At 43.3% G+C, this 17660-nt stretch overlaps 1 protein-coding gene across 1 annotated transcript in view; it reads left to right on the plus strand.

The window, feature by feature from the left end:
- SCFD2 (sec1 family domain containing 2) overlaps positions 1-17367 on the plus strand; it is a gene marked incomplete at both ends in the record, with an annotated part of 200479 nt that extends 183112 nt beyond the window's left edge. Inside the window, 4 exons of the mRNA XM_081999658.1 lie at positions 4346-4491; positions 8405-8539; positions 13139-13258; positions 17275-17367. Of these exons, the coding sequence (XP_081855784.1) occupies positions 4346-4491; positions 8405-8539; positions 13139-13258; positions 17275-17367 (494 nt within the window). The remainder of the gene's footprint in view (positions 1-4345; positions 4492-8404; positions 8540-13138; positions 13259-17274) is intronic.
- Between the last annotated feature and the right edge of the window lie 293 nt (positions 17368-17660).

Genomic DNA, 17660 nt, shown 5'->3' on the forward strand with positions numbered 1-17660 from the left:
CGCATACCAAAAGAGACAAAGCACAGTGAAAGGTTTTCTGATACACAGGTCTGAAATTCTCATTTGTTGCATAATTAATCACATGCCGCTGTATAATTATAGATCTTGTGGGTTCACAATGTCCGTGTCCGTTTCGTAAAGTATCTTCTTTCCAATTTCAGAAATTAGTAGAAAAACTGGTCCAGTTTGGTTTCTGTGTCACCCCAGACTGTAGGGGGGTGCATCTTCATTCTCCTCTTTTCAAGCTTCTTCTGAAAATGGATTAGTTGTGGTACTAATGGTTACGCAGATGCATAGCTTAAGAGGAAATGTATTCTCTCTGATGAAGAAGTTCAAAAGTAGGTCAAAAATAAGGGCCAGCAGTCTCACCCTGTCTGGTGCTGGATGCAGCTCCTGCCACTCTGACTCCCCTCAAATTCAGCGCAAGTGGATGGAAGCAGAACAGAAGCAGTATCTGTGAGGTCAGGCACCGCTTACCGCAGAACTGGGTTGTGTTCTTCTTGGGATATCACCAAGATCTTGGATATGTGCTTTAAAATCTTTAGTCCCATGCTGGTTAACAGTGACTTTCTTTTTTCCATAACTGGACTTCTTCAAGTCTGACAGGAAATCCCCAAATTTCATTTAGGTGCCTTTTCCCATATATAATAGGGCTTGGGATTCAAAGGAATTCATTCAGCATGCTCTCCGAATGCCATTTAACTTCCCGTGAAAAAACAGTGACAGGAAGAGTTGTTTTAATTAGCACATGAGCTGTGCAGCAGCTAATGTATTCCACCTCTTCATTGTTGTAAAAGGAGCAGATTTCTTGGTAGCATGAAGCGGGCAGAGAAGAGGGATTGTGTTCTGCTCTCCGTATGCGCACACAGCCCCATTCACGGGGAAGGTGTGAATGGGAGGTGATTTGTAGCCGCCTGCCATTTCTACAGCACAAGCTTCTGTTGTTCTCCAGGCTGGAAAGAAACCCGGCTCCCCTCTTCAAACCTACTGCAGTGCAACAGGTACGCAGCAGCCTTCAGAGATTTTTGTTATTAATCTCAACAATAAGATTGCAAAGAAAACATTTTTTTTAATATACACGTAAAAAAAGGAGAACTTGATGTCAGGCTAGAAAGAGAGCGCCATGACTTCCCCAGACACATGATTTTTCTTGATCAGAATTCCCAAGGAAGCCACATTTTAGAGAAACCTTTGAAAGTACGCCTCTTTTCCCTCCTTCTGGTCAGTCTCAAACTGGCACCGGACCAGAGCTCCGACTCCCAGTGCTCCCCCTGCTCCAAACTGGGTCCTGTATCGTGCTGTGCCGTGGAGAATGGAGCACACGTTCAGCCCCTGCTCCAGTGCTCCTCAGGACACACTCTGGTCTGCTGGGAGGCTCGGCTGAACACGGAGGGTGAGGAGCTGCAGGCGCACTGCCCGGCGCGCCAGGGCTCTTGTTTGGGTTCGGGAGACGGTGATGAAGCGATGCGGCCTGTTAAACAGATGGTGGGGGCGAATGATTTCATGGCCTCCTCCAGCCCCCAAGCACGTCAGCACAAGCTGTAAAGCAAAGCCTGAGCTCCAGATAGCGTTTCCCTGGCAGTGGGGTTCGAGCGGTAAGTGATGTTACAGAGGCTGCACTTCACTGAGAAATTGCTCAAGGGAAGACTGACCGAGTAACAAAAAGCAAAGCGGGACACACTGGGCCAGGCAAGGTGAGGAGCATCTCAGGGGCTTCCAGCCACAAAGCCACCGTGCCCACTGGAAACTGCCCTGCAGTTGCAAAAGTGAGAAGTGACAAGCTGGTTTGAAACTCCTTGGTCAAGAGGCACTTGCTAAAATAAAAAGAAAGAGAGAGAGAAGTGATGCCAACAGGAGAAGGAAGCAAATATTTCTCTTCATGAGAAAAATAATTGTAGGGTTAAAACAGAAGGCTTTTAAATGGTCCAAGAAAATAAACAATTAAGAAAAAAGTAAGAGTGTGCAAAGCAAAGCAAACTTGATGTGATTTTTGCCTTGCCTGAACTTGTTCGCAGGGGACTTGCATTTGCTAGCGAAAGGAAATATTCCAGAGGTTGCTTGGCCAAAAGCAATGGCTTTTGCTGATAAAGGATTGAAGAGAGGACAAGGAAAATATAGCTACTTGCATTAGCTAGGAGCTGCTTATCTCTAATGTGGCTAAAACAGAGAAAGCTTGTCTCTCGGAGAGAAGAAAAATCTAGTAATACGGTAATGAGATATGGCTCTTCATTTTAATTTTCATTTCCCAAATGCCTTATAAATGTTAACTATTAAATATGCACAGCCTCTGAGTTGGGAGCTAACAGGGACTGCACCATTTTCTCCATCCTCTGTTTCCCCATGGGCAGGGTAAAAGCACACCAACAATACAAGATCTCCTCTGAATATTTTGCCTGTGATGGTGATAAATATAAACCAGGATTTAGTCACCTCCGACTTTATTTATCGACCTCATCTGTCCAGGAGGTGTTCAGTTTCAATTTTTTCAGCTGTTGAACACCATTGCCTTGCACATAAACCAGTGTAAGATCACTCGCAGGAGCCACCTCTCTGATTTCAAGACCACCAGTGGAGCGGGGTAATGAGCTGCAGAGTGAGGTTTGTGTTCAGGGCTTTCACTGACGACACACAGGCTCCTCGGCCAAATGAAAACCTAAGCTTTGGTCAGTCAGAGTATCAGCATGCAGATCTTGCACATACATAACAACAAAAATATTTCTGTAAGTTATTTCACACTCATTTTTAAAAAAATATTAACAATTTCAAGAGCCCTGTCCAAAAATACACGAGTGTATGTATTATAACACAGGAGTCACCCTGGCCTGGTTCGTGTTTGCTTTTTTGCTTTCTGGGATATAATGGCATAAATCCTCTGCAGCTTGGTCTGATGTCGCCCTGCAGAAATACAGTCTTTTTATCTGTTCTGCTGCACAAGGGGAGATCTGACTTGGAACCTTTCAACAAATAATACTCAGACAAATGAAAGCTGAGTGTCTAATCGCCATCTTGTAGGAACAGCTTCAGACCTCTGTAAGTGTGTGTGTATGTGTATATATTACATATATACACCACTGTACAGAGTGCAAAGATGTGAAAGTGATCCAGATTAGCTATTAGGAATTCCCTGTGAATTTTTAAACTACTGCCTATTTTGTCGTTTCTTTAGTGCATAAGGACTCTGTCAGTTGCAGAGGAAAGTTTGTTCAGAGTCCCCTCATCCAAAAATCCAGGCTCCTTCATGAGAGTCTCAGCAGGATTCTGTGCAGGCACGGAGGTTTTGGGGTGCAGGACCGATGGCAGGACCAGGGGATGGACACACAAACCACCACAGCAGCATCCCCCAGAGCAGACACCAGTGATAAGAGTGAGTGTGTGTTTGTGTGTGCGTGTGGGAAGAAGGGTTATTTTGTGATGGATCTTCTGCCACAGGGCCGAGGAGGGAAGTGAGAAGAGAGGCAGTCAGAGATGTCAAAAGGTGTAGAGCTGTGTTGACAGGGCAATACAAATACCAGCTGACCCAGGTATCTCTCACTTGGCTAATTCTCATCAGCAGGTCAGCTGAGAAGGCATTTTTTCAACTCTTCCATGCAACATAGATCCTGTGGTGAGAGGGATGGACCAAGGCTAAGAATTTCTCTTCGCCAAGGCACTGCCTGGCCACCTGGAGAGACCTTTTACATGGTCTTGTAAACAGGGTTTGGCCTCAGTGGAGCATAAGCATTGTATCTTAGCAGAAGTTCTTTGGAAAAACACATTAAAAGTAATAACTGCTACTTTGAGGGATAAGGACTTCTTATGGTAATACAGCTCCTTCCAATGTGTTGCTACCATTTCCACTGTATTTAGCACAGGCTTTTCCCATTTTTCTTGTTGCAAAAGTAGGAAATGCATTTGGAGTCAGCAGGCTGCCAGCCGGGGCCCAGGTATGATGCCTGAGGAGCACCTCCCCTCTTCATGGCTTTTCACCCCAGCGAACCAGCTGGCTCCTTTCCACCTGGGGCTCTTCTTCAGGGCCTGCTAGCTTGGGATCTTCTGTTTGCTGTGGAGAGCAAAACATACCCTGTGCCGATGAAATTGTTGCATGATTTAGGTTACAAATGTGGTGTTACAGAGAGGTGCTGTTTGCTTTGCTTGCTGTCTAGGATTTATGCCTTCTTGCTTAGCTACAGAGACTCGTGCCATGCTGAGGACTTGCTGTCTAGGTGCTGAGGACTTGCTGTCTAGGAAGCCCCTGAGTTTCTAGAATATAATATGATGAAACTAAGTTATCTTTTTCCTACTGCTTATCATCAAAACACTTGAAAGTTTTTCACTTACTCATCTCCGTGTTTCTTTATTTCTTTAGGCTGTGACTCGTCACTGAACCTGACATCTCAAAGAGCCATAGATGCAGTGGACAGTATCTTTCGGTCCCTCAGGGATATTGCAAGAGCTCGAATGCACATGAAACAGTTTAATTCCATACATAATGCAGGCAGCAACACCCACCAGGCAAGTGGATCTTTCTTTTCCATGTGTATGTTATTTCTCTAGCATGCTGTCAAAATTACAGCACTAATTCTGCTGATGTGCTAATCCAATACGTGTTCTGCCCATGTAGAAGATATTTAAGTACAGATTTTATAATTGACCTAATCATGATAGAACTTCCTCAAGTCCTTCATCCAAACTCAGGCATATCTGTGTCAACATCAACAAAGAATTGTCTGAGGAAGAAATTAGGGATTTGCTCTGCAGCACTGTGATATGACATAAATGCCTGTGAAAAGCAGGGCTAGGTCAAGACAGTTATGGACGAAGACCCCTCATGGCATAATAAAGCAGGGTGCCTGCATCTATACAGCAACTATATTCCTGTGTATTTTCTCTCCCATCTCTGTAAGTGCAAGAGTCACTCCTGTTTGTAAGTAGGTGAAAAATGCAGCTTTTATTTCTAAAATATGAACACATGAACTATGATATTACTATAGATCATCAGGACCCATATACAGTGTTTTTCTCTCTGTCTCCCCCAAAGTGTTTTAACTTTTTCAGATGAAAAGAGTTCACAATGCAAAGCACATACAGTGATTGAGAGAGAGACTGTAAAACTTGATTCTAGCCTTGAGCCAGAAAAAAATCCTTCCAAACTCCTAAGTATGCTATAGGCCAGCAAAGGGTGTAGTTCAAATTAAGCATTGCGTTGTAAGAACAGGAATCGGGAGTGTTGCAAAATGTCGCTGGAAAGCTGAGGTGGGGAAAACCTGTTACTGAAGTCTCCTGGCAGTTAGGATCAGTCTGGTGTCTGAAATGGGGTAAATTGTTAAACATTTAATACGGTTCAGTGGGGGGGCAGTCAGATGATAAGAAAATACCCTCTGAAACTTTCCTGGAAGTATAATTAGCATCAGTATGTTCTTTGGATGTAACCCAGGTTGTTTGCTTAGGGCTAAGTGCTGGAACGCAGCAAGGGAGGTATTAACACCTTGCAGTCCCCTGATCTGGCTATGTGATGGATTTAATTGCTTGAATAGGCACAACCCTCTGCTGAGGGCAGTTCAGCAGGTTTAGAGTGGCAGAAGCAAGCAGGCAGTACATTTTTTTCCATCATACATACAGCTCTCTACAAAACGGACCTCTCTTTTGACTGGCAGATGTTTATACACGGGTTGCGTGCGATCAGTTTAGCCCCTCTGAAGAAGTAGTGCCCTTCCCATGGCCATAGGCATTCCCTGCCCCACTTAGTGCTGGGGGAGTGGGTTTAGCCTATAGGTGCTTTTCTGCTTTATCTGTTAGGAGCTGGGAAGCCTCCGTTTCTTGTTAAGGCTCAGAAAAGGTTTCTATAGATAAGTAAATGGGAATTGGATAGCCTGTTAGAAGGACTTTTTGTAGCATTGAAGTTTATATGTCTTACATAAAATGATGAATGTTTTCATCAGGTTATCAAACCAGTTTGTGTAGCGAGCGTGCAGGAGGATAGTGTTTATTTTGCCTGATACTGTAACTACTGTTCTTTTCCTTTCATGTTGATCTGAAGCATATTCCTCCCTCCCTCCTTCCCTTCCTCCATCCCTCTCTCCCCACCTCCCTCCTTCCATTCCTCCCTCTCCTTTTCTCATTCTCGTTCTTCCTCTCTTTTTCTCTCTCCTTTTCTCCTTATAGTCTTGTCTGAGGAATGGCGCACAGCCATCGAGGTTTTTAACAGCTGCTTTAAACACGGTTTGTGCCCTGCCAAAATTTCAAATTGATAAAAGTTTCATTATATGAGTTAGAAATCAATGCAGCTATTGGGGGTTGTATAAAAAATAAAGTAAAAACTTCATAAAAATTTAATAGATGAATTTCAAGTCATAAAATATTTTGAGAGTATTTGAAACTAGCATAGCTAAAAAAAGGTAAGTATCTGCCTTTTAGTATCTGTGTAGCCAAACTGGATCACTTTGAAGGACACTGAGTTTTGGTGCTGAAAATTCAGACATGCAAAATCATAGCACATTTTTACATCTTTTGAGTACATAGTTTTGTCTACAGTCAGATAATATTTTTCCTTTAATTTCATGCCGTAAGCCTCTCTGTTTAACTGTGATTTGATCTCTACTACAAAAATATTTCATTCCTAATGTCTTTCTGTTCCTCATCTATGAAGATATTAAACAGATTTTTCTACATAGGACTTCATGCCTGCATGTGTATTTTCAGACAGTTGTTTATTGCGTGACTAGATTTGACACAAATCTTGGCATGTTCTCCTAAAAGATCCTGCAGTTCATGTCTGCTGTAATTTGCTTTGTTGGCTCAATTAAAAATTATGCACATGTTGTGAGAAGAACTAGATGAGTTGTATAAATCTTCGTTGACAGGATTGTATTCAAAAACTCTAAGTTTTGTTTCTCACTGTAAAGTGTTGGATGAAAAACATTTCTTTAATTACTCCAGAAAATTTTAGCTTCAAGCCAAGCAGCTTGCTTTTTATTTTCCATCCATTTTTGTGTTTATCTTGCATGATGTCTCTTGCAAATATCATCTTTACAAAATGATGTTAGACTTGATTCCCTTAAGAAATCTAGGGGATGATGTATACCTGGGCTAGTCCCAAAGGAAAACAAATGTGCTAATTTGAAAGCTGCTAATTTTCTAAGACTGTTGCGCTTCCTGAAACGATTGTGGTTCCATTGTGGTTTGGGCAAAGTTGAAAGCAGCAAAAGAAAACTCCATCTGTAAACCGAGTAAGGTCGAATTTTCATTAAAGAGCATCTTTCCACAAGTCCCAGAACTGTTTATCTTAGAAACTTTTTCAGGATAGCAGAGCGGTTTAAACCTTGGTAAGGGAATGTGAAAATTTCTGGGCTGCTAATTCATACTCAGCACACGTTTGTGGACACTGAAGAGGATGCAGGCTGGATCCTTTGGAAGTGGATCTTCCAGGATGCTCACCATTTGTACCTTTACATGTTCCACTTTTCCTGGTCCTGAACTTCTCTGAAGCTCTGACATGCATGATATTGGTGGGGCTGTGTGGCCTATTTTTCTCAAGGTTTTCCACAGGTGGAAGTATTATGTAGAATGCCCTGGCCGTAGACACTGAAGGACTAGGGGACTTTAGGATGAGACAAAATGGCCTCAAGTTGCACCAGGGGAGGTTTAGATTGGATATTAGGAAAAATTTCTTTACTGAAAAAGTGGTCAGGCATTGGAACAGGCTGCCCAGGGAGGTGGTGGAGTCACCATCACTGGAGGTGTTAGAAAAACGTGTAGGCATGGCACTTTGGGACATGGTTTAGTGGGCATGGTGGTGTTGGGTTGACGGTTGGACTTGATGATCTTAGAAGTCCTTTCCAACCTTAATGATTCCCTGATTCTGTGACTAACAGGGACTCCGTAGCTCTGCTCTCCCATGAGGGATGAACAGGCAGGCTGGCCTCTTCCCAGCCCTGCTGATATCCAGGCTTCAGTGCTGACATGACACCTGTGGTAAGGAAGGAGTGGTCAGTAAGCAACCCCTTCTAAAAATCCCCGTTTAAGTGTTTGTAAAACCATTACAAAGAGGATGAGATATTCTGGATGCATGTTGGGGAACAGAGTGTCATCCCTATTGCTATCCCTTTCTGTACTACCTCCAACAAGATTCTAGAGAAACTAGAAGCCCCCTTTCTTTCTTGCCTCCCTTTACTCATATAATACACATGGGGCAGAGTAGATGTGTGGCCGTCTTCCTGTCTTTTCAGTTTGATGCCAACTCTGGTGCACACCATTTGTGCTCAAGGTCACAAAGACCACTGCTGCTTCGATAATTTTTTAACTCTCTGAATGGTTTCCTTTCTAGGATAATTACTTTTGTTACCTTTAATGGAAATAAAATGTTCAGAAGAGCAATTGCACCAAGTCTAAACAGCTTTACTCACCGTGTGTTATTCTTTTTGTGTAGGCTTCTTACAAATCGCTGCTGAAACAGGTAGTGGAAGAGATCTGTAATCCTGATCGACCTGATCCTGTTGATATTGAGCACATGTCATCAGGCCTTACCGATCTCCTTAAAACTGGATTCAGCATGTTCATGAAGGTAAACCAGGCTTCCCCAGCTCATCTGTAAGATTTTCCTGAGGTCATAGCATCATATGGCAGTAGCTGATTTTATGTATTTGAGTTGATATTGTTCAGCAGAACTTACAGGGCAGTTATGAGAGTTAAATCCTTGCAGGGGGCCTGGGAATAGCTTGAGGCACCACATTGCAGGTACAGTACAAATGGGTAGCACCTGCTGAACAAAACAAGAGGAATGGAGCAGACTGGACACCTAAATAAAGGTGATGCTGGACACCTAAATAAGGATGATATGTCTGGGAGGAGGCAATGTGGCTTTCCTAAAGGGAAGTCTTACCTCATATAGGTTTCGGAACTCTTCCAATACAGCCAATAAGCAAATTGATAAACGAATGCCAGTTGATACAACCTACCTGGATTTCCAAAAGGCATTCCACAAGGCACCTCATCAAAGGATTTTAAGGACACGGAGCAGCCTTGAGATAGGAGAAAAGTAAGTATGAACAGTCAGGTCTCACAGGGGAGGAAGGTCATCAAAGGAGCTCCATACTCAGTGCCTTTTCTATAACTTGGTAAGGTTCAACTGCAGTGGGGAGGAAGGAATCCTGTTAGTCAGAAATTGCCTTGTGGATGCTCTTAGCATGTTTTAAGACAGTGTTTCTACGAGAGCTTACTCTGCTTTACAAATTAGCCTGTGCTAAGTGTTCATTAAATGTCTACAGAGATGAAGTGTGGAGTAGCTAGCATGCTGTCCATTCAGCTGATTCTTACTGCATATCCTGAGTTCTCCATTGAAGAGTATTATGTAAGAGTATGAAGTACATTATGGCAATATGTACCTGTAAGCACCTGCATCTCTGCTAGTAAGAAAAATATCCTACTGTAAGGAATATATAACAGATGAGCAAGTGAACCTTTTGTAGGATGAACATTTCATAGGCATCATCACATAACCTCACAAATGTGTCTGTGCTTGCTCATTTGGTTTGTAGCCTGGCTTGTTGGCAAGTGCTCAATTATTACGTGAATGAGTTTCTGACCAGCCTGTATTTCTCACACAACAGGATCTTCTCCACTCACTGCACCATTAGCACTGCAATTATTTCATGACCTTCCTTATATTTTTATTTCTTCCTCAATGCCTGAATATAAATGCCAACTCACATAAACATGCTTTGGTAAGCGGTGGACTCAGACATGTTCATCCAGGACAGACTTCTAAAGGTACCTTTCGTCCAGAAGTTGTTTCTCTGGTGGATGTGTTTGTTTTGAAGCTTAGGGAAGGTGAAGGGAAAAGGCTTCCCTGCTGCAAGGATTCATCTTTTGACTGCTGCCCCAGAACACATGTGGTTTATGATGATCTGAGCTTAGTATCATTGATACCAAGTGCCTTGCATGGCAGTCTAGTTTCTGGTGACTGATGTGTTTTTCTTTTTCGAGTTATTCAGATGCATTAATTGGTTTCTGGTTGGTCACAAATACCAGATGTATTGGTGCTGGAGTCCTGGTTGGCAGAGATAGCCCTCGTGGGGCAGCCATTGTTGTTTCTGTTGACTTTGCTCAGAGGAAAAGGTTATGTTGTGTGATCTCCCATGAGAACAAACCTGTCCTCCGACCCCTTCCTTCTTCAGTTTTAGAGTTTTATTGACTGCTGTCACCCGGCTTTTCCTTCTCTCCCTCTCCTCCACCCAGACACATGCGCCAGCCAAGAGCCCTCTAACCACGTGCATCCTGAGGAAATGCAGTAGTGGTGCACTTTTGGAGCTGGAGAGAAGGCTGATGTCCAGCTGGGATGCTCTGCTAGCTCAGGGAGCCATTCGTCCTTCTTCCTTCAGGCTCCTTCGTTCGGTGTAATGGTTTTGCTGTTTTCTGGGTTAGTCTTTCTAGTTGCCTGACATAACTATCCCAATTTTTTTAATGAGTGGCATTTTGAACTGAAAGTGAATTTCACTTGGTGATTTTTGCAAAATTCATATTACACAGTAAATGCAATTCAGAGGCCTCAGAAATGTCCCAAAACAAACGAACTTTAGGATGATCCCCAAAGATACATGTTGCTTTTGTTGCAGTCCAGTTCTTTTTCTGAATCACAGAAATGAGCTGTGTTTAGCTACACACAGCCAGTTCCTTCAAAAGAGCGAGCCTTTGGTGGTTGTATTATCAAGCAAAAAAATCCTGGCAGAAACTTGCATTCTTCAGACAGCCAAATATTTTGTACCCAAAGTATTGTCCTCCTTCAAAACACTTGTGCATAGCATAACAAAATTACAGATTCCAAGACCCTTTTCATTGCAATTTTAATTTAATTTAGAGTTTGCATGCCTAATAGTATTTTTAATATGCATTTCTGGAATTTGTGGTTTGAACTTTGGTCTTCTGAAAAATAATAAGTTTTATATAGGCACCATGTGTTTGGATCTAGGTTTATTTTGACTGAAGGAAATGATTTGTCAGGACATTTTCTCTCTAGTATTGCCGTGAAGGCTTGTGTTTTCCAATTAATGCTTTTATACTGGGTGTCCTTTCAGTGTGTTCAATGTTATGCATGCATGTTTATGATGAGTTTGTTTTCTCTAGGAAAGATAGTAGGAAACAGAGGCTTTATTCAATAGCAAGCTTCTGAAGTTTGAGCCTTTTGCATACGTCTTGGGTCACTCAGAAGCTTCGTGAGATGGAGTGGACCTGTTTGCTCTGGCAACAGGGTTAAGAAGAGCAAAGATCCTTGAAAAGGCATAAAACAGTAATTCCTGTATTACCTTGAAGTACCGTAGCAGAGTGTTTTGTCAACATTTATCTTCACCATCTTTGTGAGCAGTTACTTCTTTAACCTTGTGTCACTGCTTACAGCAATTATGGCATGAAATACCCGTAATATTTCAGCAAGTAATAGCTCTATCTGGCCTGCTTTGTAAGTAAATATTTAGGCCTTACTTAAACTCCTTGTGGTGTTTGTTATGTGAATGAAATTTTTTCATTTTACATTGACACTATGTTATAAGCAGATAGTAAGAAGTGAGTGGTCTGATGTGGGAAAGTACATAAAGTCTTTCTAAGCTCTGGTGTATCCATTTAATTGATCTGTTGTGTAAATGGAAAATTGCTCAATACTGCACCAGAATTGCATGACACCCTGCTAAATTGTAGTATATATGCTATTTCTGCCATCAGTTCAATGGAGATGGCTGGCAAAGTGGGGGGGATTAAGAGAATAAACACCCAGTACACAAATACTGAGCTCACTAATACATCTATGTAAGGCTTTTTGTACTGGTTTCAAGCTCCCGGGAAGTTGAAGAGCTCCCTGCCTGGGGAGCAGCATCGAACAGGGAGCCCTGTGTAATCAAAGGCCAGCTAGCCTGGAGAGAGAGCACGCCATTCCTGCTTCAAAGGCAAGAGCCTGTTCTGAAGGTTGCTGGTCAGAAAGCCTAACGCAGCTGCAGGATGAAAAAGTGCCCAAAGACTAAATATAGGGCAGCAACAAGGAAGAGAAGAAGAGCTTTACCCTCAGGAGCTGGAGCTACAGGGATCAAAGATAGCTGCTGTGATGGTGAAAGCAAAGGAACTGCGCTCCACCCAAACACAGGTTGATGGCCACTTTCATTCTGTTGAGTGAATGCTGTCACAAACCCACGCTTGTGGAAGGAGAGGGGGCAGAGTGTCTTAAAAAGGAGCAAATTAAACTGTTCTCACTGTTACTTTCCAGAGCCAAACATTTGGAGTGTTTCATACTCAAAGGTGGTGTGACAAGAGCAATTGCACGGGCTCCATTGACATCACTCCCAAAGACTGGAGCGAAGCATTGTCAGAGGAGTGTGTTTTATCAAGAAAGAAAGAGTTTGCTAGGAAACAGCAAAGTAATCAAACTTCTAGAAGCGGTTAAGAGGAAACTGATGTAAAGCATCACCTTCACATTTAAAATTAAAACATGGTTTTATAAAGTCTTAACTGAAGTGGAATATTTGTGCCATTTTAATGATAATTGGGGAAAAATGAAACAAGTTATTTTGTTTAAGCTAAAGTTCCAGTCACAGAAGTATTGAAAACTGTGAAGTGAAACAAGCTAGAAACTGATTTTATACTATAAATTAACCTGACTTATTTTCATTGGATGAATTGTAAAGGATTATTTGCTGGACTGGTGAAAACACATTACTTACGATTCTTTCCATTGCTGACCTCAGGCAGGGATTCTAGCATGTTTAGGCTGGACTCCTTGCTTCTGCTGGGTAGTAATTTACCTCTCATTCCTTAAAGCCCCATGCATACAAGTACCCAAACTGTGCATCCACCCAAATACTCTCCTCCCACTCTGGGAAAGGGAGGAAAGAAGTAAAGAAGGAATGGAGGGAGAAGCCCTCAGACCTCACGAGAAACTCCTCTAGGTTTCAGTGGAAGCCATGAGGACTCCATTTCCCTGGAGACAGTTCATTAGTTTTAACTGGGCATCATCCCCATTGATTTCCCTCTCAGCTGCTCCAGAAACCAGCATTCTGTGAATATTTCTTTCTGAGCTTCCTTATTAGTCTTCCTCCAGCAGCTCAAGGAGCCAATCACTGCTAGTCCATAGGTTTGGAGTTGGACTGAGCAACTACAAATAATACTTTCCTTTATTTTACAGGTGAATCGCCCTCACCCTGGTGATCATCCTCTTCTGATCATCTTTATGGTTGGTGGAGTGACAGTCTCAGAGGTCAAAATGGTGAAGGACCTGGTAGCAACACGCAAACCTGGTACCCAGGTAAAAACAGCTCTAAATGTACAGTTCCTATCTGAACAAAGACTAAGAAAATTCATCAGATAATGTTCCCTATAGCACTGGTAGCAAACCTACATGAAGCCACAGCCACATGGACAGGAATGGTGTTAGGATTTTGCTGTGAAACATCTGTAGGCAACACGTGTTCAGGCATCAAGGGTCTGTTTTTTACACGTTAGAATCAGCAGTAAAAGTTCTAACTCAGGTTGGAGAGTTCAGAACAGGCTAGCATTATTCTGAAGGAGCTTTCATCATGTCTCAGAAGATTAATTTCTTGGTATTCTATATAAACAGAAACATTTGTTGTCCAAAAGGCTACAGGCTCCCTGGCAGTGCATCTACAGGTCATAGTCCAGGGATGCTCAGAAGGAACCTGCCAAGGGTCTGGGTACTATCTAGTGACATATCAGTGGTGATCATGCAGACAAGTCAATTGGCATTGCTGAGGAGCAAGATAAATTAGCCTGGATACAGCTGTACTGGTTTCTGGCCCAGGCCAGGTATCTCTGGTAGATACCTGACGGCTAGATGCCTTAAGTAGCCTGAAGCCGGTGATAAGGAGAAAGCACCAAGTCTCTGCGGCCCTTGGGTATGCTGTTAGACTCCTGGAAGGAGGATGGCTTCCCTGGTGAAGCTTCAGTAGAGTCCGTGCATCTGGTCTTTGCCTCTTCCATTCTGTGGCAGCAGAACTTGCCTACAGCAGCTGTCATCTGAATGCAGTGGGGTGGGAGAGGAGGAGGGTGGATGGACTGTGGTGGTGTCTGAGATGTTAAAAACCACTGTTAACTGTGGAGGAGTGCATATGAGAGCAATCGGGTATCTGCCAAGTGGTGCAGGTATACAGAGTGATCTAAAAACTGCAGAGATGTGCTTTGTAACCAGCTGCATCATAAACATAAGTCTAGTTTCCAGGGTGGCTTGTAAACATCTTGTTTTCAATTCCTATGGAATGCAGTTTTGATTAGTGAGAAATCGTTAGCAAAATGGAGCCAACCAAAGGCTGAGCAGCCCCTGGGTTCAACATGTGTTTTCCACGTTTTATTGTCTTTGCAAGGCAGTCTCAAGCAGTATTTTGTAAGATGGAGTACACTTTTTAGCAATGTTTTTTTTTATCTGACAACACGTTTCTCCCCAATTAGCCTATTGCTCAAAACAGCAAATAAAATTCCTTCCCATCTTGAAGGGGGATTGAGTTGTGACACAGTGATGGACAAGTTAATCCACACCCAAAATGTATTAATACATCCTGAAAGATAAGCAGAGGGTTAACACGTGAGTTCGTTGAGAACTATGCAGGGAGACTTTTCACTTGCTTTCTAGGGGGACTTGAGGCTTGACAGTGGTGACATGGGATCTGGTGTTGCTTTGCTTTGGCTTAACCCCGGTGGCAGGTCACCCTCTGAGGCAGATTCCTAAAGAATTTTAAGCTTTTACTGCATCTTGCCCTTTGTCCAAATGTGCTGTGTTAGAGGTGAAAGGACTTGGGAGGAGAGGCAGGAAGAGGAAGAGAAAGAAGAAAAGAAGCAGTTGTGCAAGTCTCTCATATAAAAAAAGTTTATGAGTTTGTTGGATTTACCTGGATTTCTGCACTATAGCTGTGAATATGTGCCACCTGTTTGGGATTATTCTCTTTTCAAAAAGCCAGGCATTTGTCTAACTTGAGCCAGCATTTAACAGAGTTTTTTTGTGGTGTTCAGGCAATCAGGCTCAGGCATCAGGGGAACACTGGCCTCCTAAGTCCCTTCCAGTCAAAAACAGTATTGACATTTATACTAATTATTGGCTCTTGGAGAAATGGAGAGACATGGGGATGCAAAAATAAAGAATTGAGGAAAGCAATAGAAAAACTGACAGGACACACTGATTACTTCAGCAGTTGTTTGGAGTTGAGGCAAATGATGTCTAAATGTGGAGTAGGAGACACATGTTTCCATCCACAGAACTGCTCTGCATCTGAATATGAATGAGGAATTTATTTCTCATAGAGGAGCACAAAGGAATACCGCGTTTCCTACACATCACTTCTTTTTGGATGGTGGTGAATAGTTCCCATAACCTAGCAAGAAGTATCCTACTTTCGAAGGAGGAAATTAACTTTTTTTTCCACTTTCATCAGGAGAGTAAAAAAAGGGGAAAGAGCATGAGTGGATGTTTCACCCTCCCAACACGCACAATCATCTGTGTGGTTGTGGCTGAGGCATGCAGGCAGATAAACCCCCAGGTGCACCATCAGATGTTAGCTGCATCCTTCCCTGCCCTCTGCTGAGGGAGAACTGCCCACTGCAGCACAGTGGGTTGGCATGTGAGCTCCTGGCTCCTTGGCTGCCATCAGGAGGGGTAGCTCTTCAGGTGAAGCATCAGACAGGCGTGCTGTACTTCACCAAGGAGAAGGTCTGCAACAGAGATGATACGCTGTCCTGAAGAGACCTGCCTGGAGAAGAGATGGACGTTATGTAACTGGGCAATTCTCCCTTTTACAAATATTCACATTTATGCCCCTCAATGAGCCTTCAAAGATTTTGGGGGGAAACAAGGGAAGTCCCAGGGTATTTTGCTGCATCCTTTCTCAGATGTTAAAGTTGCAGATCTCATTTTTCTCTCTGGGATTACTATTAGTTGCACAAATCCCCCTCAGGGTTCAGTGGTGGAACTCCAAGAAGAAATTGCTTTTATCTGGCAGTGGCTATTGTTGATATTTGGCTTGTACACCCAAAAGACTTTGGTAACATGTCCCCTCGTGTTTTTCAGAATTAAGCTGCATGATAACAAGATGAGCACATACTGTGCTATAGTCTGATTCTCACGTAACATAAGTAAGACAGTGTCAGCCTTTGGCATCTGCAAATTACAGAGAGTTTTTCATCCATAGGAAGGAGAAGAGATAATCACTGTCAGTTTGCCACAGATTGTGTGGGAGGACAAGGGAAGGGGAGAAGGGAGGGGGAGAATATCATCATCACTACAGAAGGGATCTGTAGTAACTTAACTCCAGATTCCTTTCATTATTTGAAGTGAAAAGATGAAAGAACAAACAACAAAAAAAGTTGAAATGCAGCACTACCGCACATTTAAGCCATGCGAGGAAGAGCACAAGCGGTCTGATCGGCGCTGTGGGAAACGGACACACAGATGTACTCCGTTGTTTATGCCTGTGCTTCCTCTCCTCGGATTTGCGCTGAAGCAGCAAATTAATGTTCAAGTGGGCTAGTAAGATATATCTGCCCCTATGTCCCTGCTACAGACACTACTGAACTTGGGGCTTTGTAAGAGTGGTGTCCTATGACTTTGACCCTGAGTTAGCTCCAGGCAGCAGGATAGCTGATAGCTTTGCCCTGCAGAGAAGTCTTCCCGCTAGGCACCTGCTTACTGGTTTTCACTTAAGAAAAACAGATACCTGCATCTAACAGGGTGTGTATCATGGTTGTAGTGAGCAACAGTTTCATTCATCAGACCCGTCTCAGATTAAAAACTTGACCAAACATTAAGCGATAGCATCCCAACAATGCTGGAGGTTGAGCCTTGGTCCCGATGTGCAGCACAGCCTGTGGCTGGTCTGAAGAGACATTTCAGAACAGGGACTGTAGCTCCCCGCAGAAGGCCAGCAGCACTTCTGTGGTGCTCGCCTTACCTTCAACTGAGAGGAAACAGCCGTCGCTCAAAACTGTGCTATGGGAGAGGAAACCCCTGCTTCATCCGCTGGCGCCTCGCACTAAACACAATGGCAGTCACAACAAATCACCGGGTAAGATGTGGGTAGAAATGAGTCAAAGCACACATTCATTAAGGGTACAATGCTACCAGTCATTATGCTCCTTAAAGTGATTTAACTACAGTTATTAGCAAGCAGACAGTTTCACTGGGCAAGTTGTATTGCCCTGTCAGTAAATACCAGAAACACAGAGTGTTTCACTAGTGCTGGATGAAGCAAACAGCTCATATCCATGGCTCATTAATGACGTCCTCTTAATTTTCACTCGTTCTTGTCCCCCTTGTTTCAGGTAATAGTGCTGTCCTCTGCACTCCTGACACCACATCGTGCTATTGAGTTGTTGTTTGCCACAGACCGACTCCAGCCTGACACCAATATCTGACGGGGAAGGATCTGTGAAGATGAGTGAGTGCCTTGGCTGGAAAAATCAAATCCCTGCTCTGTTTCTCTTCGCAGTCGCCTTCCAAAAAAATGACACGTCCCCTGCTGCAGTTATGGCTCAAGCTGAAATGGGGTGAAGCAGCTGGGTACCTGGCTGAAGAGGAACACGGGCAACTGACAGGCAGTTCTTCAAAATGGTCCAGTTGTCCAGCGACAACTCTCCCCTCCTTAAAAGCAACACCCTGCGGTGCTGAATCACCCCCAGCCCCGCTCTGCACAGCGAGGACGATCACT

This window comes from Phaethon aethereus (assembly GCF_964289735.1).
Source record: "Phaethon aethereus genome assembly, chromosome: 4".
NCBI lineage: Eukaryota > Metazoa > Chordata > Aves > Phaethontiformes > Phaethontidae > Phaethon > Phaethon aethereus.